This window comes from Pituophis catenifer, unplaced genomic scaffold (genome assembly GCF_029215685.1).
Source record: "Pituophis catenifer annectens isolate HBS135680 unplaced genomic scaffold, rPitCat1.0.hap2 SCAF_1, whole genome shotgun sequence".
Lineage (NCBI taxonomy): Eukaryota > Metazoa > Chordata > Lepidosauria > Squamata > Colubridae > Pituophis > Pituophis catenifer.
In genome coordinates, this window is record NW_027256881.1 from 325,666,000 (window position 1) to 325,691,427 (window position 25,428).

The 25,428-nt window shown below is 37.5% G+C and overlaps 1 protein-coding gene across 1 annotated transcript in view; it reads left to right on the plus strand.

Annotated features, from left to right (window-relative positions):
- Positions 1-2,102: 2,102 nt before the first annotated feature.
- SOS2 (SOS Ras/Rho guanine nucleotide exchange factor 2) overlaps positions 2,103-25,428 on the plus strand; it is a 45,487-nt gene continuing 22,161 nt past the window's right edge. The window contains exons 1-9 of the mRNA XM_070943088.1: positions 2,103-2,216; positions 7,026-7,151; positions 9,023-9,154; positions 9,842-10,006; positions 10,308-10,511; positions 11,286-11,429; positions 14,261-14,371; positions 16,913-17,011; positions 25,173-25,300. Coding sequence (XP_070799189.1) covers positions 2,127-2,216; positions 7,026-7,151; positions 9,023-9,154; positions 9,842-10,006; positions 10,308-10,511; positions 11,286-11,429; positions 14,261-14,371; positions 16,913-17,011; positions 25,173-25,300 — 1,199 coding nt within the window. The 5' untranslated portion in view covers positions 2,103-2,126. The remainder of the gene's footprint in view (positions 2,217-7,025; positions 7,152-9,022; positions 9,155-9,841; positions 10,007-10,307; positions 10,512-11,285; positions 11,430-14,260; positions 14,372-16,912; positions 17,012-25,172; positions 25,301-25,428) is intronic.

The following is a 25,428-nucleotide window of genomic DNA, read 5'->3' on the forward strand; positions in this document are numbered from 1 at the left end:
CATAACGATTAATTCTTTTCATTAGGACTGTGACTTGGATGTAAGTTGAACCATTTTCTAGGTGGTGATAAATCTTTGTTGAGTGCGTATTTCTTATTTACAGCCAGTTGGAATCATGGCCTTTTATGTCAAAATACTAGTTCTAGATTAAGGAGTTAGCAAGTAATTTGTCTGATGATGGTTTCCAGTTCTTAGGCCAACTGCCTTTGTTCTACAAGCATCATAAATGGTCTGTGACATCACTGCACACTGTGCTCCAATCATTTATCTTATAGTTAAACAAGATTCTAAGTCCAAGCCTTTAGAACTAGGAATAGAGTTCACTTTTGCCATTCAAGGGCAGCAACTGAAGCCTCAACTATTCTTCTTACTGCCTTCTAAAGAAGTGATTTTACAAAAAGGTAAGTAATAATAATTTCCTTTAACGAATTCTTAAGTGTTGCTTTAAGGAAATATTTTAGAAAATTGTTGAAAACAATCGGTTTGTAAAGTGCAAAACTGATTGTTTAATAATTTCCTTTCACCAGATTTTCTGACAGCCTTTACCAACTTCATTTCTTGGCTAGGAATTATGAGATGCAGTTCAGCGAGAGAGATGGCATTCATTACCTATTAATTCAACAATTGCCTCCAATGTGATGTTCCCCCATTAAGGACCAAGGCCATCTGGCAGAGCCAGATCTTCAGGGTCCTGTGAAAGGACAGAATGGTGGATAAGATGTTCCATAGGGGAGGAGTCACAACAGAGAACCCTTTCCTCCTGGACTCCACCAGCCTAGTGTCACTGCCCATCAGAATTATACCTGGAGTCTACGTTATCAAAATTGTAGAAAGATTAAAATATTTCAATGCATCCTTGAGAGAGGAGATTGACTCTTAAGGAAGGATTGGTTCACACTCCCCTCAAGAATCACTAGATCCTACCATACTGGGCAATTTTTTTAGGGGCTGTTGTGAGGAAGGTGGTCATGCAGCAGCCTTAGTGGACTCTGGCTGAAGCCATTAGTTGGACTCCTTTCTTTCAGGATTCAGACCTAGACATGGGATAGAAACAGCATTGGGTACAATTTTGGATCATGTCTAGCAGGAGAGGGATAGGGGATGATGCTCCCATCCTGGCTCAACCTCTAGCCAATTTCTGATATGTGGGAATGACCTTGGAAGCCAGGGCAAGGGGATTAAAAGGCAGTTTAGCCAACAGCAGGAATGTGATTGGGGCAAGAGGCTCAGAAGAGTCCCTCCTTTGGGGGCTGTAAAGGATTAGATGGGGAAGGGGAAGTGCTTTCAGCCTTACAGGGTAGGATAGAGCAATCGGGAAACCCAACCTGATGAATTAATTCTACGTTATTGTAAGGTTACATTAAACAGAATCTTGTAAGTCTGGAAGTACTCCTGTCCCCCTCCTCCCCTTGACTTGAAATAGATATGGATTGGCAACGGAGATGGTAAATGTGGTGAACTTCAACGGTCCACAATACTCTGGCAACATAAGTAACGGAAAGGAGATTGGGGGAGTATCTCTGGAAGGTACCCGAGGGTGATTTTAGGAGAAGCTCGATCGAAGGAGAGGGCGGCAAAGGATTAGGCAGCTTTTGGTATCAAAGCGCGAAGGGCCGCCTAACCACGAAGCCTCCTATTTCTTACTAGCCTCGGCCTTCCTGGTACTACGATCGCTCTCCGCCCGCACTTCACTTGAGCGACTGTCGAGCAAAAAGCCATCCTGAGGGAAAAGCAAGGCAAGCCGGCGGCCCCACCTCCATTGAGTATCCGAAGGGGCCCGCCTTCTTTTCCCATTGGCACTTGCCCGACAGGCCGACTCCCTCTTCCTCCGGTCCTCTTCCCGGGCCGCTAGAGAGCGCAACTGGACCCTGGCCCGGTTGCTTTAGGCCGGCCTCTGCGTTTGCGCAGTGCTCGTGAGACCGAGGCAGCCGCGGCCCAGGCTTGGGAAAGTGGAGCGGCGGCGGCGGCGGCGCCTGCTGCGGCTTGCGGCGGGGCCGGCGGCTTGGGAGACGCGGATGTGACCGCCGTTGGCCGGGCCTGCGGGCAGGGCCGGGGAGCAGTTGGAAACAGCTCGGTGCCCCTCCCCCGTCATCCCATCCCAAGGCGCGGGAGGAAGAAGAGGGGCTATGCAGCCGCCTCAGCCGCCCCCCTACGAGTTCCTCAGCGAGGAGAACGGGCAGAAATGGCGGGGGCTCCTCGTGCCGGCCCTGCGTAAGGTCAGTCCCTCCTGGCGGCGGCGGCGTCCTGTCAATGCGGGCGCGCGCTCTCGCACGCGGTCCTTCAAGGTGGGGAGCTGCGGAGCAACCGCCACCCCCCCTCCGTCCGCCTGCCCGCCTCCGTTGCCAGGCGTCTCCCGGACAGCGGGATCTTTCCTCTTGTCAGTCGGCAAAGTGCTCTCGCTCCCTCCCTCCCCTGCTCCCCCCCCCGTTCGGCGTGCTTCAGTTTACCTCACGCGAAGGGTCCCTTTCCGTGCCTTAGGGAGCCGCCCCCGTCAGGGCACGCCCCCTTTAACCTCTCCATAAAGCTGCCCTGCCTAAACCAAATGCTCTCCGTGGCCCCTCAGGCGCCAGGAGATCCTGCTGAGGAGCTTTCTTTTTCCGCCACCTATTTCTCACAACGTATATTGCGTTGCAGGTGTGATGTAGGGCTTCAGAGCCTGCTCTGTATCGTGCGAGTAGACTGAGGGGCTTTGGGGTCGGTCGGCCGCCTCAGCTCAAAGCCGCCTTACCTCACAAGGTTCTTGTGAGAATATTCGTTGTGAGTTCCTGGAGTTCAACGTCAGTAAAACCCAAGGACTTATCTGCAGGGTTATAAGAGGGAAGCTGTGGCTGTGTGGAAATTCCCTAATGCTTTCCCAAGAAAAACTTTCTTACTTGTTGATAATGAAACTTGTGTGCTGCCTTACTTCCAAGGACTTTGAGTCTATGTCGGCAGGGTCCCTCTGATTTTTACTTCTAGGACCTGCCCATCTTGTAATTGCAAATTGGGGATAACTGAATTCAGTTGCTTGCAGTGGAGTTTCTCACTAATGTGCATTATTGCTGTGGGGAAAAAATAGACTGTTCTGTACATTGACTAAAAACTCCTGGAGTTCATTGTTTCTAACAATGAACAAATAATATAATGCAGGTAATCCTTGCTTACCGACTACTTCATGGAGTGACTGAAATTACGATGACACTAAAAAAACCTCTCCTGTCGATCTTCACAGTTATGACCATTGCAGAATCCTGCAGTCACATGATCACAATTGAGGTGCTTCTCAACCAGTTTGTGACAGGCAGAGTTAATAGAGAAAGTGGACATAAATTCATAAATTGTGATAATGTGATTTTTTTTCTTGTATATACTAACCTTGTAACTCAACATCTCTTAACTCAGATCCTTTTCAGATTATTAAATTATCTTACCGAGCATTCTTGCTGGCATAATATAAATTGTAATCCAGGACCTGGGCAGCTTGTTGAGGAAGATTACAGTAACTGTATGTTGTATGTTCTTTTTACATGGAACTGCCAAAAGATTCAGATGTTTTTCTATACAATTACACAGATCATTCTATATTATTCTTTATTGGCTCCTTGTATAGACACACTTCCTGCCTTTTATTTACCTCTTCTGTATGCACATTGATATTGTGATCATATTGATCATCATGGTCCTGTAAATTTTTATGTAAGAAAGGAAGTTGAGTAGATTTGTATGTGTATGGAAACTGCAAATATAGTAGGCATACTCAAACACACTATAAAGATATGAAAGGGAGACACAAACTGCAGAATTTGAGGTGTTTGTACTGCATGATGTTGACTATTGTTTGAATAAAGAATTCAGTCTAGGTACGATGCTGGTCCAGACAATGTAATGTGATTTGTGTATTTGTTTTTGACTCAACAAGAATGAGTCCTTTTGCTCTGATGGATTCATAGTAAGCCTAGCATGGTGAATGAATTAGTAATCTGAGTCATTGACTTATCTGTCAGTACACATACCAATTTTTTTATCCTTCCATATCTAGGGTATTTGTTACCAGTCAAAATCTAGTCACAGAATCTGCCTTTCGTCTAAGAAACTGAGGAATGCCTTGATTGTCTTGTATTGTTTAGTATAGTTTGATTTTTGTAACATAGTATTACATTTCAGGAAAAGCACAAGAGTTTTGTGCTTGAACTGAGATGGAGCTTTCCTGTATTAAGAAGTCATGATGTGATTCTAATTGTACCATTAGCAGTATCTATTTCTTTTTTGAATAGTTTTCAAAACTCAGAAAAAGACAAGCAGGAGAACTATATAAGCATTTTTCTTTGACCTAGTTCGTGTGCTGAACTAAGACATAATGGATTTATTTGATTTATTATGTTGCATGAATCCATGAGTCTATAACACATACTTTATGGCTTAGTGTACTTTGTGTACTCAATCATTTGTGGATTGCTTAGTAAATCAAGTTAAGTGCTTAACACTGTATGTGAACCCAGATATATATTTTGGCCTAATTTATTTTGTCCACAAATTGTAATTGTATTGTAATTTGTAAACCATCATTTATACTTTGGGTATACATCCCTCTCCCCCCATCTCCATATTTAATGGCAAGTGAGCATATTTAGAATGTTGAGAAGATGTCATAGGCACTGTCACAAAATAATTTCATGATATTTTGGTTCTTTGCAAAGAAGATAAATTGAATGCTTTGTTGTTACTGGTAGATACGTACATTTGTATATATATATTTATGTGTGTACACATACTTTTTTCCCTAAGGATGCCTCCAAATACTCAGAGAAATTATGGAAATATAAGTTATGTTTGAGGCTGATACTTTGCTTTGCAACATGCTTTCCATTCATTTTTTTAATTAAAAGAATTTTTTAAAATAAAATGGGCAAGCCTGGCAGATTTCAAAGAACATGTTATTCTTCAAGAGCAATACTTTGGACTTAGCTTAGTATATGAGAGATACCAAAACAATAATTTAAGTGAGAAGTTACTTGCTATTCTGATCATTTTAAATTTATTACAATTTGTATTATACAAATGTTATTTCTCTCCATGAAAAAAATACAGAACCTTAACCCTTCCATAAATTTTATGAAGATTTATGGTTACTGAAAAAATCATTTGATGTAACAGACAAAAACTGTTTTTCCTGGATTATCTTTCATCTGTCTGCTATTTTTGTTATAGAGCTAAATGGACAAATGTTTGTCCATTTTTTTTCTCAGTTACAATATAAGTTTGTATGTAAGAAGATTTACTTTTTTTTTACTGTAACTTCAAAAAATTAACGGGGAGAGAGAAAGTAATTGAATTGGACACATATCACTAAATTAAAAAGGTAAAGGAATGTTTGAGTTAGTCTCAACTCCAAGTGATGGAACATCCAGCAGTTTTCTTGGCAATAAATGAAAATAGCTTTCTCTTGGTCGAGTGGAAATAACATCCCAGAAGGCGACAGTGGGAAGCCACTTTCCTAACTTAGCCAAGAAAAGTATTTGGAGGCTGTCAACAGGAATTGAAATTAACTAAAGGACATCTTTTTAATACTATGCTTTCATTTTCTGAATAGTTTTTATCCCAGAGCTATAATTGCATTCAACAATGAACTAAAGGGCCACTATCAGTGAGCTGTTGGACAGTATTACTTGGTCTGTTGTATGGATGTTTGGGTGGTTCGGGGTGGAGAATTGCAGTGGGTGGGAGTGTGTTTGGGGATTGTTATGTGTGTTGGACCTGGTCTTTGGGTGTTAAGTGAATTTTGTTATATGGGTATACTGTGTATACACGTACAATGACAATAAAGTTATTTATTTCATTTATTTTTAACCTTTCATCACTTAAATAATTCATTAGAAACTGCTTATCTTTAGTATTTACAGGGTTTTATATTTGTTCTGTGTGTACATATTTTGTGGTGTAAACTATCAGGACTTGTCTTTTGAACCTGGTTATACACAAGCATTCTACTCCTTGCAGGAGCCTTTTATAGTCTTGAAGCCCTGTAGCTCCTTATTGCTATTAGGTGCAAATTGTTAGAGAAAGATAATCAAAAAAATCCCATGCAAATATTTGGCATGGAACACAATGAAATAAGTTATGAGTAGAAAATTTTTTGGGGGGGAGAAGTTAATTGATTATTGCAATACATTTTATGTGCAGTTCTCCTTGAAGAAGATTCAGAAACATATTTTAGTGAAGAACATGGTGTCAAAGGTCATGACTAGTTATGGGAGATGATCATATTATGTCAGGATTATAACCTGTTAAGTCCTCTATGGCTTTGGGTCAGAGGGGTGTCTTTTTCTCTCATATTCGCATTGGAACCTTTTCATTAGAGACCTACTCTTAAGTACTCTCATATGCTGATATGGCTAATATAATGAGTGATTCAGGAATGGCTTTTTTTTAGTACTCTTCTGTAAGTATGACATGCTATCCCTAGGGAAGGCTACTTTGTATTTCTACTTTCTGATTATGTACCTGAATCAGCTTTTCAAAGTTTGTGAAGAAAGTTATAAATAACTGCAACTTCTCAGGGTTTGTGAGGAATGTTATAAATAACCGCTAAATTAATTTTAATACAAGTTCAAAATAACTTATTTCAACTAGGGTGAATATGTATGCATGCATACATTTGTTTGGTTGATAGACTTCTGAAAGCCCTATATCTTCAGAAATTTAGTCATCTAAGAGGGTGTTTTCCAGAATGAGGGAATTGCAAGAAAGTACTGGGTAAAAATATTTCTGCATGATTCACAGTTCTAAATTTAGCAGCATTTTTTCCATTCCCTTTCACATACCAAGGCTTTGAACAATTACAGAAGATGGTAACACTAAGTTATTAGTTAATGAAATAAAAGCTTACCTGTATTCTTCTATATAAATATTCATTATTGGACATTTTATTGTGGAGCACTAAGAAAAATTAGTCTTTTAAAATTATAAGAGATATGATATGGTTATCAGTATATCTGCACTCATTAATTTGTCTTCTGATTGAACATAACAAATGTATCTTTCTGCAGGTTCAGCAGCAAGTCCATCCCAACCTTTCAGCCAAGGAAGATTCCCTCTTTTACATTGAGGAACTAATTCTTCAACTGTTAAATAAGTTATGCATTGCACAGCCACGGACATTTCAAGATGTAGAGGTATGAATGCAGTATATGTGAGGGCGGGAAAAGCAGGTGTTTCCTCACAAAACAATGTTAGTATAAAAAGAGGAACTCAAAAATTCAACAAATTAAATCATGCAATAGAGTATTACTTCTCTAATCTAATAACGTAGATCATGAAATAGGCAGAATTTTAAAATTGGTATGTAGATATACTGATCAATATTATCTGGTATAAGCTATTGTACATAATATAAAACCATCAAAATGTTATTTTTAGAGAGATAGTTTAGAGAGTTAGTTACTGACAGTAGACCTTTAAAGGAAGTCCTTAACTTATGACCACAATTGAAGACAGTTGTTAAGTGAATTTTGCCCCATTTTACGACTTTTCTTGCCACAGTTGTTAAGTGAATCACTGCAGTTGTCATGTTAGTAATACAGTAGTTAAGTGAATCTGGCTTTCCCATGGACTTTGCTTGCCAGAAGGTGACAAAAGGTGATCACATGACCCTGGGACACTGCAACTGTCATAAATACATGCCGGTTGCCAAGCGTCCGAAACTCCAAATGTTGATCATTTGACCATAGAGGTGCTAAAACGGTTGTAAATGTGAAAAATGGTTATAAGTAAGTTGTAGTGCTGTTGCAACATTGAATGGTCACTAAATGGATGGTTCATTCTGTTAGTGTTCAAAATTGGTGCTGAACAAAGAGAGTTATGACTGATGTCCAAAGTTATAGCTGTTACAGTGCCCCCTTGGTCACATGATTAAAATTTGGCACTTAGTAGTGTACCTGCCTTTACCATTGCAGGGACACTGCAACTTCCCCTCACCTAACTATCTCTTAATCTTCCAGCTACCCACCAGTTCATAAAAAGCTGCTATGGTCCTGGTGGCCTCATTCTGCTCACTGGCTACTTCTCCCAACCTCCCCAGGGTTCTCTTTTCTCCACCCCATGGCCCTCTCCCAGCCCACCACAGCCAGAAGACCCAGGCCCTCTCCTTGCCCCATTATGCCCGCCTCCTTAATTACAGAAAAAGGCAAAGATAAGTGGACTTGGGCATGATGGGGCAAGAAGAGGGCCTGGCCCTCCCAGCCCTGGCAACTTTCATATGCTGGTGGGTGCTGAATCTCCCAAGGCCTGCCCCATCCCCTGAGGGACTACTGTAGAATTGCTTAATGACCTGCGCAATAGCAATAGGACTTAGACTTATATACGGCTTCACAGTGCTTTACCGCCCTCTCTAAGCAGTTTACAGAGTCAGCATATTGCCCCAACAATCTGAGTCTTCATTCTACTGGAGGGATGGAAGGCTGAGTTCAACTTTGAGCTGGTGAGATTCAGATTGCTGAACTTCTGGCAGTTGGCAGTCAGCAGAATCAATCTGCAATACTGCATTCTAATCACTGTGCCACAATGGCTCTTAATACCTTGATAGCTTAATGCCACAACTGAGAGAATGGGATTGCAGTCATGGAGCAAAGTGGTCAGATGGACATCTTGCTTAGCAACCGCTTCACTCAACGATCAAGAGTTTGGTCCCAGTTGTGGTTGTAAGTCAAGGACTACCTATAATGCTCTTCTACATTAAAGCATACAAGAGAAATTGCATCGTTATTGCAAATAAACTTATGGAAAGTTTGTAACTGAGAATCTTTATTCTTAATTCCTAATGGTGTGTTCAGTTCCTATGCATTATGCTGTTTTTCACTCCATCAGAAAATTAAAATAATATTTTGAAAAGTATTCTGAGTCAATGCAGTGCTGCATGGCTGTTGTTTGGAAGGGAAAAAAATACTCAGATAAATAAATGATTTATTCTAGCAAAATTTAAAGAAAGGAGTCTGGCTCTCTTTTTTTATTGAGAATTTGATAGATGGGTTTTTTTGCACTTGGACAGGAACGTGTTCAAAAGACATTTCCTCATCCAATTGATAAGTGGGCAATCGCAGATGCACAGTCAGCTATCGAGAAGCGAAAACGAAGAAATCCTCTCCTGCTGCCAGTGGACAAAATACATCCTTTATTAAAGGTATGCTGGGACAAAAATATTGGTGATTTAATATGACATTTTTAATCTGCTAAATTTAATAATTTCTTCTCCTGTCCTTCGCTAAAATGCTCTTCCCTGAAAAATATGAATTGTGAAATAGCAGAATATAATTAGACATGCAAAAAAATATACTCTTTCTTGAAAGAAAAGTGTGTGTCCTGTGGTTAGAAAAGGGGGAAAGATTCAAGCAGAGAAAGAAATACCATTTCTAGTTGTGGGTAAAAAGAAACCCAGAATGGCACCAGCCTGACAATAGTATGTAGAATCTTATCCATGGAGGTTATGCTTCTCTTTTTGGAGGCTTGTGTATGTTCTGCAGGATCATTGACTCCAAGTTAAAGTGTGTATCCTTTATGCCCTTTCCATCGTGAAGTAACATTATTGCGGGGCCTAGGTGTCATCAAGTGAACTTGCATGATATCAGAATATTTCCTCTAAAAAAAGATTATCATTTTCATAATAGTTTGCAAGAATCTCTCTTAAAACTGCCAAAATTACAAAGGATTTGGGTGGTTTTGAGGAGGGAATCAGAGACATCTTTTTCAAGTATCTCATGTTGTGTAGCCTTGCATGTAAGTATCCTTGTGGTACCCAGCTGTCTGACTTTGCTCAGATAAAAGCATAATAAATGGGATTTTATACATATTCTTTTGTGTTAATTTTCAGGAGGTTCTTGGTTATAAAATAGATTATCACATGTCTCTTTACATTGTGGCTGTCCTGGAATACATCTCTGCTGACATCTTAAAATTGGCTGGCAATTATGTTTTCAACATACGACATTTTGAGATTTCCCAACAGGACATTAAAGTATCCATGTGTGCTGATAAGGTGAGGTTCTATGGAAATCCCAAATGTATGTAAATATTTCAGCTCAATTATATAGTTGTTGGGTATTCTTCTTGCTATTTCATCTTGCCATAAATAGTATCTTTGTTATAGAGCAGCTTTAAATTACATTTCTGTGTCAATAACATGTACTCAAAGAAATTATGACACTTCTCTCAAAAAATTGCATTATTAATTTATTAGTCAATAAAATATTGAATTCAGTAATTTATCAAAAAGGCCATAACTTCATATTGGTTTATAAAATATTTGCTCATGTGTAAAATATCTCTTCTCTATTTAGGTGTTAATGGATATGTTTGATCAAGATGACATTGGTTTGATTTCCTTATGTGAGGAAGAGCCTTCTTCTTCTGGTGAACTTAATTACTATGATCTTGTCAGGACTGAAATTGCAGATGAAAGACAGTATCTGCGGGAGCTGAATTTGATCATAAAAGTATTTCGAGAAGCTTTTCTATCTAACAAAAAGCTGTTTATGCCCAATGTAAGTCAGTCCTTTGCCAAATTAGCCATTTGTTGTGTGCTTTGAAATAAATTTAATTATGGTAAAAACTTCCCCCTTTTGAAATCTTATTTTAATGAGCAACAGGTAACTAAAATCTGCTTTATTGCATGTTAGTTTTCTAGTTTCTCTTTTTTTAAAAAGTGTTATTTTTCAAAAATGCAAACAAATTGTTTCTTCAGGGAATCAAAATGAATTACTTTATTCTGATGCAGCAATTAAAATAAATCATAAATAATGCATAAAAATTAGAATTGAAATCTTGCCATATACTGTTACAACTGCAAGTCTTTTAAAGGTATTTTGAGACTTGGTAGCACAATACATGGAGAAGTTCAGCTCTGTGAATGCTTTCCATTCAAAAGAACTGGACTTCTTATGTAAAATGCCACTTTTTCCATAAACGTCTGTTTAAAGAACAGTAGCCGGGGCAAGCATTTTATAACAGATCAGAAGTTTGTGTAGAAAAAGAGACTATATAAAATAATTCATCAAGTCTAAAATTCTTTAGATTTGACTTACCAACATTCAAATACCTATACTTCAGCTCCCCAAATTCTCCAGCCAATTCTGGGAGTTGAAGTTCAGACATCTTAATGTTGCTAAAATTGAGAATAAACTGGTCTAAAATGATACAAAATCTTTTTTAATCTTTTGGTTTAATTTAAACTCTTGTATCAATTTTTAATCAAATAGCAGAATATTTAAAACAAATGTAAAAAGATACACATTCAGAATGGATTTTTTTCCCCTCAGGATATTGACATGATATTCAGCAACATCACAGATATCCATGAATTGACAGTGAAACTCTTGGGATTAATTGAGGACACAGTTGAAATGACTGATGAAAGTAGTCCTCATCCCCTGGTTGGCAGTTGTTTTGAAGATCTAGCAGAAGTGAGTTAGCAGTGCTGTTCCATTTATTATTCAGTGGGGCATGATTAATTCAGATTTTTCGTGGGGGGGGATAAGAATGAATTTTTTCTGCTATGGAGGATTACTCTATTTCCCTCTCTACCTACAAATATATAATTAGCCTATTAAAGTGCAGGCATATAATACATTTATTATAAAACTTTTTTTATAATTGGGAATACAGACTTGAAGAATATACATGGTGGGCAAACCTAAAAAGTCTTTTTCTTTGAAAGCCTACCGTATTTTTCGGCGTATAAGACGACTTTTTAACACATGAAAATCTTCTCAAAAGTCAGGGGTCGTCTTTATACGCCGGGTGTCGTTCTCCTGTAACCAGGCAGACCAGCCCAAAAGATTCTGACGAGCCTTAAATGGCTCTGGCGATCCAAGCTCTGACGATCCCAGCTTTGCCTGCTAATCAGGCAACTCAGCTGGGATGCCAGAGCCATGTAAAAGAAAAAAACTTTTTTCCTTTTACATGGCTCTGCAAGCTCTGACGATCCCAGCTGAGTTGCCTGCCAATCAGGCAACGCAGCTGGGATTGCCAGAGCCATCGATCCAAGCTCTGACGATCCCAGCTGAGTTGCCTGCTAATCAGGCAACTCAGCTGGGATCGCCAGAGCCCTGTAAAAGGAAAAAAGTTTTCCCCCTCCAGCTTGCTTACCTTAGCTGCTAGTCGCAACACTTGCCTTGCTTCGCTTGCCTGAATCCATTCCATCAGCAAGCCACTCCCTGCCTGCAATCAAGCAGGCAGGAGTTGTGGACTTCAACTCCCGGAATTCCTCAGCCAGCAAAACAAAGCTGGTTGAGGAATTCTGGGAGTTGAAGTCTACAAGTCTTAAAGTTGCCAAGGTTGGAGACCCCTGTTCTATTGGGTAAGTTTTTTTTCCCCTTTGGAAGCTTTAAAAAAAATAGTTAATTGGGTTTTTTTTTAGTTGTTCTTTTTTAGACCTAGCCATTTAAAGTTTAGGAAGTTTTAAATTTAGTTTTCATATAAAAATAAAAATAAAATAATATTTGTGCAGCTTTCTGAGATTTAGTGTGTTTCTGTAGTGTTTCACTCTAACTACACAAACACACAAAATCTCACAAAGCTGTATGTGGAATTTTGTGTGTGTAAAGTGTGAAAGTTGTTTTTTTTGGGCTTTTTGTGGCTCTGTGAGGTTCCTGCTTTTTTCAGGGGCCATTTTGGGTCTAGCACAGCTGCTTTTACATTGTGGGTGAGCCAATTGTATTGTGTTGTGTATGTGTAAAGTGTGAAAGTTGTTTTTTTGGGCTTTTTGTGGCTGTGTGAGGTTCCTGCTTGTTGCAGGAGCCATTTTGGGTCTAGCACAGCTGCTTTTACATTGTGGGTGAGCGTGTTGTGTTGTGTGTGTGTAAAGTGTGAAAGTTGTTTTTGGGGGCTTTTTGTGGCTGTGTGAGGTTCCTGCTTGTTGCAGGAGCCATTTTGGGTCTAGCACAGCTGCTTTTACATTGTGGGTGAGCCAGTTGATGTTTTTTAATTTTTATTTGGTGTGCGTTGGAAGAGGGGTAGTCTTATACGGTGAGTATAGCCCAAACACTATATTTTAACAGGAAAAGTCGGGGGTCGTCTTATATGCCCAGTCGTCTTATACGCCGGAAAATACGGTACTTATTCATTATGAGTTCCTCCAGTGTCTGAATTTAAAAATACAAAGTTAATTATACAATATCTTAAATGGGAAAAGTACTATTTCAGGTATCATGTTTTCTCAGCTTATTAGCAATTAAAGAATGTCAAAGTAATGCTTTAATAATTGGTAAGTTACTGTAGTGGTTTCTTTTGTCACACGTGATAACAAAATATTCTTGCAGAAAACAATGATGAAATGGCTTGTACTCTTTCTGAAGTACTGGATTGTTGCAGAATATATCATACAGTATGTGGTCACAGCTTCCTTTTCTGTAATTTATTAGAAAATACTAATAGTTTGCCTTTCTACTTCAAAAGTTTTTGCTGATTTAATCATTTTCTTAAAACTATGATACGTAGAGCAGTTCTTTGGAAAGTTTGTTAATATCCCCTAAGAGATATTTTCAGGCTTAATTAAACACAAGATCAATTAAACATAAATATTAACTTAAACAACCAGATCTTGATAAAATCTGGTGTAACTCAGTTTTGGAATAATATTAAAACATGGTTTGTTTATAGAAATGCCCTTGCATTGCCCTTCTTTCTTCCCTTTAACAATAAATTCATTTCTCCATTTCCTAGTTTTCAGTAACTAGAATTTTCTGATATTTAATGGCTTGCTCTAAAAACAATTTGATGAATTTTCCAACTGTGATTTGTCAATTCACACTTAGCTAATGGAAAAACAGGAACTAAATAGGAGAACTGTTAGACTATGTAATTGTATATCAAGTACATCAGTTGCATAGTCATTTTGATTTCTAAACTATAGCATGTTGTTAAGATGAACCGATATGTATGCTGGCTGGGTGTTTGAAATTATCACTGGATTCATTTTCAGATGAAAGATTTCTAGTTATTTGTGTTTTATATACTATACTTACAGTTGTATAGTGTTTAAATGTGTTCGGATAAAATTATCCTTGCTATATATTCGTCCAATTGGATGATGCTTGAGTGATTTAGATACCCTTTTTTAAAAAAAAAAAAAAATGAAAAATTAGTAACATCTAATTTGAATTGCACTTCATTATCCAAGTTGGATAGATGATATTCCATTAAATAGGTAAAAGTAGAACAATTAAAACTTCTCTTATGTAATTAGTAATTTCTCTAAATCACATATTTTACAATGCTTATTCTATTTTTTTAGGAACAAGCCTTTGACCCATATGAAACCTTATCACAGGAAATTCTTTCACCACAATATCAAGAACATTTTAATAATGTAATGGCTAAACCTGCTGTGGCCTTACACTTCCAGGTATATATACAGATATGAAAGTTCTAATATAAAAATAAAACAGAAAAAATCTCTCTCATATGTTAACAATCTTGATAGAATAATTTAAATTATAGAATCTGCATATTGTTGAATTCCAACCCTCATCATTTTCCACCTGTATTGCTAAAATTGTAAATTTGCAACGTTGGTAGGTCAAAACTGTAGATGGACAGAAGTATTCTTTTTGGAGAGTAGTGGCTTTCTCCTTATAACCGTGCCAGGCCCACCAGTGTTGTTCACTGTTGTCCTGATGATGGTTTCATGAACCCTGGCATTTGCCATTAGAAGAGAGGTTTTTAATTCCTTAGATATTACCTGGATTCTTTGAGACCTCATGATGTATTAAATACCTTGTTCAGTGTGATCTTGTTCAATCACTCCTAGGAAGGGTAAAAATAGCATTAAATTGCCCCCATATGTACACAATCTGCCTGTGTAAATAGTTTTATAACCTTTTTCTGCCTTGCGAGCAACTGTTTTCAGAAACCTCCTTTGTTCAAGCCTTGACACGCTTCCACATACCTGCTTTGTAAAGATCAGATTTGATATTGAATTCCCAGAATTCTGTTCTTTAAGACAGGACTGCCCACCTGATTATCATTCTATTGATTAAAACATCTGATTCTAATTTCCCCTTCAAATGAACTCATAATCCTAGCGGTTCATATATCTTGCCACATGCATATATGTTGCTTTGGATCTTTTTCCTCAATAAATAATAAACAAGTATAATATTTTTGACTCGTTAATTTAATTGGGTTCTCTTTGTTCTAGGATAAAGTAGTGTGGAAAATATATGTTTTAAATAATATTTTATTATTAAAATAATATTTATGCAGAAATATTGAACATTCAAAAGGATTAACAAACTTTTAAGCACCACCATTTACACAGACACAGACGTAATACAAAAAATTAGACTTTTTTTAAAAAAATTGATTTATATGCCGCCCTTCTCTGGAGACTCAGGGTGGCTTACACTGCGTTAAGCAATAGCCTTCATACTTTTGTATATTTATACAAAGTCAGCTTATTGCCCCCACAATCTGGGTCCTCATTTTACCTACCTTAGAAAGGATGGAAGGCTGAGTCAACCTTGAGCATGGTGAGATTTGAACTTGCAGTAATTGCAGACAGCTGATGTTAATAACAGTGCTTTAGTCTGCTGTGCCACTTTCCACCTCTTCTTTTCTGGATTTCAGCTCTTCTGTCTAATGAAGAATTTTTGAAAGCTTGCAATTAATAATTTTCATTGGTCTAATAAAGATTTTTTTCCCCTTCCTTCAGTTGAAGATTGCCTATACTGCCATATAGCTGCTTTGGCTATGGGTATAGATTATATCTATGATTTATAAAGTTCATGGTCTTCAATGGGCTATATTGTTTTCTCAATTGTGGTATTGTCTGACAAGCAAACATTGGCTGTCCATAACTTACCATGATTCTTTAGTTAACATCACAATGATTGATTTGGTCTTTACCGTTTAATTATATATCTGTTACTGAACTAAGTTCTTTCCTTAGACAATGAGTATTCCATAGAATCTCTAGAGCAGTAGTCTTAAAGCTTTGTGGCACTCACACAAGAGAGGATGGAAGCCCTTTGGGGCATTGCTTGCACAAGTAGACCTGCGCTCACGTACTGGCCCGCCTCTCGTGTGGCCCAGTTCCGAATAGGCCATGGCCCTCCTACAGGCTTCTCCATGCCAAAAGCTTTTGCAAAGGGATGGAAGGCCTGAAGCAGTGTGAGATTGTTCCCCCCAAAGCCTTTCATCCATTAGCAAAAGAAGAAAAGAAGAGAAGCCTTTGGGGGTGCAGTCTCATGCTCCTTCAGACTCATTGAGGCTGCCCAACGCACCAAAGTGTATTTGGTGTCCTGCACAGGCTGCCTTGGTGAGTCAGCGAAGCTGAGTGGCATGTGCTTGTCCCATTCAGCCTCTGCTCTCGTCACTCTCCTTTTGGAGCACCGGGAGTAGGCAGCTTGGCAGCCCGACAGGTGAGAGAGGGGAACTGGGCTGCACAAGCAGCAGGCTGGTGCACACAGATGCATGTGTAGCTCCATTCACACAAGAGAAAAGAAGCCTTTTGGGCACTGCATGTGCAAGTGGAGCGGCATGCGCACACTAGCCTGCCTTTTGCATGACCCAGTTCCAAATAGGCCATGGCCCGGTAATGGGCCACGGCCTGGGTGTTGGGGACTCCTGTTCTAGAGAGACTTCAGAGATGACAAAATCTGGGTAATCTGTGGTTTGAAAGGTTTAGTTTGTTGAAATGTTCATAAAACCTTCTTCCCATCCTACTAGATGCAATAAATTTTCCTAAAGGCTTTTAATGTTAGGATAGCCTGTATGGAGGATGTTTATCTATCTATCTATCATCTATCTATCTATCTTTTTCACAAAACATGCATGGTATGTCATCCTCTCATAGCTTCTAGGTAGCTCACAGTATAATTTTTAGTATTTTGTCTCTTCTTCCTATGACAATCATTGAAACTAGACTTACTTTTTTTCCCTTCAGTCAATTGCTGATGGCTTTAAAGAAGCAGTACAATATGTCCTACCACGTCTCATGTTAGTTCCTGTTTATCACTGTCTCCACTATTTTGAATTGCTACAGGTGAGATATGCTGTTTAAAATAAAAGTAAATTCCATATACAAGTTGAATGTGCAAATATACTAAATCGGGATTAAATAAAAATTTTGCAGCTGTTTCATACACCAAATATGGTTATTTAAACATGTAAACTACTTACTATTGTTGTTGTTTTGTATACTTTTTCATTTTAGCTTGACTAGTGTTTGTACTGGAGTTTAAAAAATAAAATGTGGATTTACAGTATCTGCCAGCAATACATTAAAAAGGCAGTTATGTTTTATTAGCATGAGTTAATAATATACCCAGCTGATAGATGAGTTTTTCCCAGCTTAGTGCTTTCCAAATCTATTGTTCTGTAGATTGTATCAGTTAAAGACTGACACCTCTTGGAAGCATCAGATTCAGGTGTGTTGAAGGCTCATTAGACTATCCTGTGTACAGGCCCCATTGGAAAAAATTTCAACTTGTACAAAAACAATAAGGTGAACATTTCAAAGACTTTGAACAGTTATCCCTTTTGTATAACAGCTAAGAGATATTCTTCCATAATCAAAATATAGATATACACAACTTGCATAATGTTGGGGGTAAATACATCTAAGGCAATCAACCATGGGTGGGTAAGCAGTTGGTGGTCCATTGATAGCCATTTGACAATATTGAAGGAAGTAGAAGACCTTTATTATTGCATGGGTCAGGAGGAGTACTGAGAAGATATCTACAGATCCCTCATAAATTGGGGGGGGGGTGTAAAATTGCTTCAACACCTCCCTGGACATAAATTGCTTCAACTCCTCCCTTCAGGATTGCATTACAATCCACTGCATGCCAAAACAACTAATCACAGGGACAGTTATTTACCTCATGCTGTCAGTCTGCTGAACACCTAATTCTCATAGTGTTATCTAATATCTGTGTATATTTACCCATATAGTATGGCTGTAGTATTATCATTTATCCTTCTTATCTTCTTTACTCCGCCCTATTATTGGTATTGCGACAATGATGATTCTGTTGCTTTGCATGTACATGGAGAGCTATTGCACCAGAGACAAATTCCTTGTGTCTCGTCACACTTGGCTAATAAAATATTCTATTCTATTCTAACTACCTGGTGCTTCTTAGTTGTTTCAATTTTTACAAAGAATGTTGTCTAAATGATCCAGGATGATATGTCATACATTGTGTAAGAGAGCAGATTCATAACAATATTAAATGCAAAATATTTATGACTACTGTAAGAAATCTTGCTCTTCCTATTTCAAAACATGTCAGTGCACCAATCAGATTGAATTTTAAATTCCCTAGAATTGAATGAAGGGTTACTATGTAATTCACTTTCTTGTTGCTTCCTGATTTAAAGAAAATAAATCAATATATAATAGATATATAAAGATATGTAGTAAGAATAAATTAGTACACAATGTCAGGTCTAAGAGAAATATGAACAAGGCCTTAATAATTAGTATGTTAAATTTAGCATTACTCAGAACTATTTGTTTTCATTAAAAGTGCGCAAAATGTTTTGTTCTGAAATGCTTGGAGAATGAAACTTCATGATGTTTCCATATTTCAAGATTTCTGAAATAGTTTCAAGGTTGAAATGTTCCTAAAATGTTTATATCAGCTTTTTTAGTGTTGAAAATGTTTGAAGTGGGGACTTCCGGTTTGCGAGCTTCGGCGACGGCGGTGATTTTCTAAGACCGCCAGCCCCGCCGCCTGTAGAGCCGCCCCGCGAACGAGGAGCGGCTCGAAAACTCCGAAATCTTGAAGATTGCAGGAGCAGAGACAGCAGGGCACAGGTTGAGCCCCTGTAACCCCCCCAGGGAATTGTTTCTGGGGGTGAAAACAGGAGCGGCTCCCTTCCAACCTGCGGAGACTCCGGGCGGCGTGGGACGATTCTGCCTTCAGCAGAACAAGCCGACAGCAGCAAACTCTTAAAGTGAGAGGAACTAATTCTAACAAATAGCGGAAATACCAACTTGAATCCAGAAACCTGAAAATTGCAAGTATTAGTGCTTTATTGACTTTTTAAATCAAGAGAAAGTGAGCGAGTGAAAGTGATTTGGAAAAAATATGGCGTCCAGCGCTTGAGTTAACGAGCTAGTGAAAGTGAATTTGTGAAGCCTCTCTGCTTTGCTACAAAGTTGAAAAGTTGCTACAAAGTTGTCTTACCTAAAGGAAAACATTTCTTTTTGCTAAAATTTGACTTTGCTTTACTTCAGTTTTATTTGACTAAATTTGGGGGACTTTTTTAGAAGCTTTTGTGGAAGAGGGAAAGGAAAAAAGAACTTTCCTCTCTAGAAAAATTAGCCTACGTGGCACAATGGCTTCAAAGAAGCAGGAAGGGAAGGCATCAGGGGGGGGATCCCCCACACACAAACATCAAACGCAACTTCCCCCTGCTCAACAACTACAAACTCAGAAAAAAGAACTTGATGTGGGAGATTTAAAAGACTTTATTGCTAAAACTTTGGATGAAAAATTTCAAGAATCTCAACAGGAAATAGATCATAAACTTCAAAAATCACATGAGGAATTTCTGCAGGAAATTAATGAAGTTAAAGATATGGTGAAGCAGAATCAAAATATGGTGACCCAAAAAATATCAGAAGTGGCGTCTGGCCTGGCAAATTTTATTGGGAAAGTTGATTTTAAAGTTGAAGAACTCAAATTAGAAGTTAATGTTAGGATGAAAGATAATGACTATAAAATTGAAGAAGCTGATAATAAAATGCAGAGAATTGAAGATGAGATTGTCATGATACAATTCCGGGCGATGGAATTTGCCATACGGCTTCGGGGAATTCGAGAGGAGGAGAGACAGGATTTGAGACAAGTTTGCTCTGAAGCCCTGGCTAAGATCTTACAAGTTAACCCTGATTTGGTATTTCACAAAATAGATAAAATTTACAGAGTCAACTCTTGGGTGGCCAGACAAAGACAATTGCCTAGAGATGTGGTCATATACTTTACTGAGAGAGAAATTAGAAATGAAATCCTCCAAAAATCTTTTCACACCTCTGTAGAAGTGGGGGGCTCACGACTTGTAATTTTTAAAGAATTACCTCCTAAAATGCTGAAAGCTAGAAAAGAGTTTGGTTTTCTTGTTAAGGAACTGAAAGACTTACAGATACCCTTCCGGTGGGATGCACCAGCTGGGATAATTTTTAGATATAAGGGAGAAGGATATCGATTGAATACCGTGGAGAAGGCACAACATTTTTATAGTACTATTCTTAAGGAAAGAACACCATCTCCACGTACATCTACAGTTTTGGAGATTAAGGAGAGTGAAGAGAGGCAGTCGGAAGAACAGCCCAAGCAAGAATTAGAAAATGTGCAAGGTGCAGAAGGAGGTTTTCTGAGTGAGCCCTTGCTGGATTCTTCTCCAATTTTGGATTTGATTCAGCTGACTGAAGTTAAAGATCAACGTATAACTAGAGCTCAATCCAAGCTACTTAAACAAAAGCAACAACAACAACAGGAAAGACAAGACAAGATGGCAGCTAAGAGTACCCCACAAGAGAGTGGAGCTATGGGAAGAGCAAGATCGAAGCTTTTGGATGAACTTCAAATATTTTGCTCTGCGCTCCAGAAACAGGCCGATGACCCTTAAGTGTCTATCTTGGAATGTTAATGGGTTGAATTCAGCACAGAAAAGGAAGAAAATATTTACATATTTGAAACAATTTAATAATGATATAATTTGCTTACAAGAAACACATATTACAACTCAAGATCAGAAATATTTGATAAATTCAAAATTAGGAGTGCATTATATATCTTCAACTTCGCAGAAAAAGAATGGTGTGGTTATTTATGTAAATAAAAAATTAACAGCAAAAATTATAGAAGTAGATCAAGATGGTAGGTTTGTAGCAATTGAATTGCTTACAGCAAATGGTCAAATTCTTTTGATTGGAATTTATGCTCCTAACCAACAACAGGATTGTTTTTACAAGATGTTACATACTAAAATATTGCAATGGGACTATAGATCTATTTTATTTATGGGAGACTGGAATGGAGTAATTGATTCTAAATTAGATAAAAAGAGCTTGGCAAAGTCTAGAATTAGACTACCGCAGACTTTTTTTGATATGAAAGAAGATATGGAACTAAAAGATGTTTGGAGAATACATAATCCGAATGAATTGGATTACACTTTTTTTTCCGATAGACATAGATCCTTTTCTAGGATTGATTTTATTCTGTTGTCAAATGATTTACTTATTAAGACAAAAAGAACAAAGATTTTTCCAAGAACTTTGACTGACCATAGCCCTGTATGGATAGAAATTGAGATGGATAAGGTTGAGAGACGTTCTTGGAGATTAAATGAGAATTTGTTTAGATATGAAAAAAATACAATAGAACTTAAAAAGCATTTGAAAGAATTTTTTGAAATAAATTTGAATAAAGGTACCCCAATTGAAATTGTTTGGGACGCTAGTAAAGCTTATATGAGAGGGGTACTTATCTACATGAATTCTAAACACAGACTGTTCCGACAAAAGAAAAGATCTGAGTTGGAAATGGAAATAAAGAATAAGGAACAGTTACTTATTAAAAACCCAACAGATGAAAGAATAAGAAGTGCTATAAAACTTTTGAAAGACCAATTTCAAATGCTTATGGCGGAACAAGTTGCAACAAGTTTACAATACGCAAAGCATAATACATTTTGCAATGCTAATAAACCGGGCAGATGGTTGGCTTACACACTGAGGAAAAAACAAAGTATACGGACTATTGATAGTATTGACATTGGAGGGAAAGAAATTTTTCAACAAAAATTAATTAAAGAAGCTTTTGTGGATTATTATACTAAATTATATGCCAAAGAAGAGGTGCAGAATGGACTTATAGAAAAATATTTAAAGGATAAGAGAATTACAAAAATTACTGATCAACAAAAGGAAAGAATGAATTACCCTATAACAGTGGAGGAGATAATAGCAGCAATTAAGCAGCTAAAAACAGCTAAAGCGCCTGGCACGGATGGTTTGACAGCAGTGTATTACAAAACTTTACAAGCTGAAATGGTGGAACAACTTAGAGATTTATTTTGTAATATTCAACAAGGGGGTAAAATACCCCCATCTTGGACAACTGCTTATATATCTTTGATACCAAAGGAACAAGTTGGTCCTAAAAAACCAGAGAACTACAGACCAATATCTCTTTTGAATACAGACTATAAAATTTATGCGAAGGTATTAGCCAACAGGTTGATGCCAGTAATTCAAAAAGTGATTCATGAGGACCAAGCGGGATTTATTGAGGGCAGATATATGAAGGATAATGTAAGGCAAGTAATAGACTTATTGGAATATCTTGATAAGAATAAACAGATTTCTGCAGTGCTGGTTTTCTTGGATGCGGAGAAAGCCTTTGATAGAGTGGATTGGAACTTTCTACTAAAGACTTTAAAAAAGATGGGCTTTGGGGACCAATTTATACAGGCGATTTCAGCAATTTATCAAGAGCAAAAAGCACAGATTATTATTAATGGAAGTTTGACGACAGAGTTTAAAATTGAAAAAGGAACAAGACAGGGATGTCCGTTGTCCCCACTTTTATTTATATTAACATTGGAAGTCTTGCTAAATATAATACGGGACTCAAAAATCTTGAAAGGTATAGTGATAAGGCAAGAGGATTATAGAATAAAGGCATTTGCAGATGATCTGGTTGTTACCCTATCACAACCAATGGAATCAATAATCCTGATGAACGACATTATACAAGACTATGGTAGAGTTTCAGGTTTTAAACTGAACTCAAAAAAGACTAAAATGATAGTTAAGAATATGACACAAGATCGTAAACATGAGCTTGAAAGGAGGGCAGGTTTTGAAATTGTACCTAAGGTAAAATATCTTGGAATTCAGGTTGCAGAATCAAATATGAAATTGTTTCAAAATAATTACGAGGTGTTGTGGCGAGAGGTTCAGAAAGACATGGAGACCTGGAAAAAGCTGCAACTGTCTTTACTTGGAAGAATAGCAGCAGTTAAGATGAATATTTTGCCAAGATTTCTGTTTTTGTTTCAAATGATTCCGGTGCTTAAAAGTGATAAACAACTGAAAGTCTGGCAGTCTGGTGTGAATAAGTTTGTCTGGAACGAGAAAAAGCCGAGAGTGAAATTGAAAATTATGCAAGATGTTCCAGAAAGAGGAGGCCTTAAACTCCCAAACCTACAGTTATATTATGATGCAGCAGCTTTAACTTTAACAAGTGACTGGTTTGGAAATAAAAAGGCTGGAATATTGAATGCAGAAAGTTTTGATCTTGAATTTGGATGGCATGCTTATTTATTTTATGATGATAAAGTTGATAAAGTATTTAAAAGTCATATACTCAGAGATTCTTTGATGAGAGTTTGGAAGAAGCACCGACTCAAATGGGATTATAAAATACCGCTATGGCTGGATCTTGGTCATACCTTGTGGAATACAAATATAATGTCACTCGGGGGGTTTTTATACAAAGAGGTTCTTTTTACAGATGCGGGCAGATGGCAGCTGAAGACATTGCAGACACTGTTGGACGAAGGGATTAATTTAACCTGGTTACAATATAATCAATTACAAATGAGATGGAAAGAGGACCAAAAAACTGGTATTATGTTGCATGAGGAAGAATTGGTTAGACATATAAGAGAGAAAGGTCCAATGCATATTAAAAGGCTGTATAATGTTTTGTTAGAAAGAGATTCAGAAACGGAATTAGTTAAAGATTGTATGATTAAGTGGGCACAGAATTTTGAAGAACCAGTGATGCTGGAAACTTGGGAAAAAATTTGGGTTCAGAATGTTAAATTTACACAGTCGCAAAACCTGAGAGAAAATTTTTATAAAATGTTTTATAGATGGCATTTAGATCCTAAAAAGTTGTCATGTATGTACCCTAATGTTCAGCCAAAATGTTGGAGATGTGATTGTGTAGATGCTACATATTATCATGTTTGGTGGACCTGTAGGAAAGTTAAGGCTTTTTGGATAAAAATTTGGTGGGTCATGCAGAATGTTTTGAAGAAAAAAATTCAATTTTCTCCACAATTGTTTTTATTGGGTATAGTTAAGGGTTTTACACGGGGTGAAATAAAACTAATATTGTATATGATAACAGCAGCTAGATTGTTGATAGGTAAATATTGGAAGAATGAAGCTTTGCCTACTATCGAGGAATGGACTTTGAAGATGGCCAGCTTTGCAGAGATGGCGAAGATTTCAGCGTATCTAAAAGATTGTTCACAAGAGACTTATGAATGGGAATGGAAAAGGTGGATAGAATATGTTCAGAACAAATACCAAACCAGAAAGTATCAAATAGCTTTTATTTGAAAATAATGTATTAGAAATATTTTTATGTAAAGAGACAAAGAGGAAAAATTATATAGGGGGAGGGATGGGTTCAGGTTTATATATTAGTGTTATTAGTTATGAGTATGTAATAGGGAAGTCTGGGGGGGGAGGGTTAGGGAGGGTTAGGGTGGATGGGAAGTTTGGGGAGGGAGGTGGGGGGGTGAAAAAAGGGGTGAAAATGTAATTGTAAAACTTTTGCAATAAAAAAAAAAAAAGAAAATGTTTGAAGTGAAACATTTTCTACATCCTTAACTTCTCATTATTGTAGCTACCTTAAAATCTTATTTCCTTTTCAGTATAGTAATTGAAAATGAACTTGTAACGTGTGCAGGAGAAAGTGTCCAACATTTGACATTCAAAGAATGCTCTTTATCACTGCTGTTCAAAATTTAAATATAGAATTAGAAAAACCCATTATATGTCTTTTGTCGGATGCCCTGCTCTGATATCCAATCACAGTGCTTTTTAATTTATGCTTATCCATGAAAACATAGCAAAAAGTGATTTGCAACTCTGTTTGGTATTATATTCTGACTGCTATTTCAATTATGATTTTAGAAAATTTTTAAGACGTTGTAAGTATCAACAGGATGAATTATTTGTATATGCAACTGCCTGAAATAAAAACAGACTTTTATGTTTGGACTAATAATTTTTGTTCACTTGAATTGCAAAAATAATTGTTTTGTTCAGTGTGTATGGAAATGTATTCTTAGGTTGTATTTGTATTTCGGTTACTCAGATATTTCTATAAATTCTTCTCTACTAAATGAACTCTCCATAAAATTGAAATATTTGTTCTTTTCAGCAACTTCAAGAATGCAGTGAAGACGAAGAAGACTGTGAATGTTTAAAACAAGCCATCACAGCTCTCCTGAATCTCCAATGTAGTATGGAACGCATTTATAACAAACATTCACCTAGACGTCGGCCTGGGTAAGAAAATTAGTCATGGCATTGTTCTAGCTGCGGTTTAAAATCTTTAGGAACATTAGCAAATATGTTGACATTTGAAGATAAAGGCAGATAATGTCACAGGAATTAATGCTGTGAGTCAGCACCCT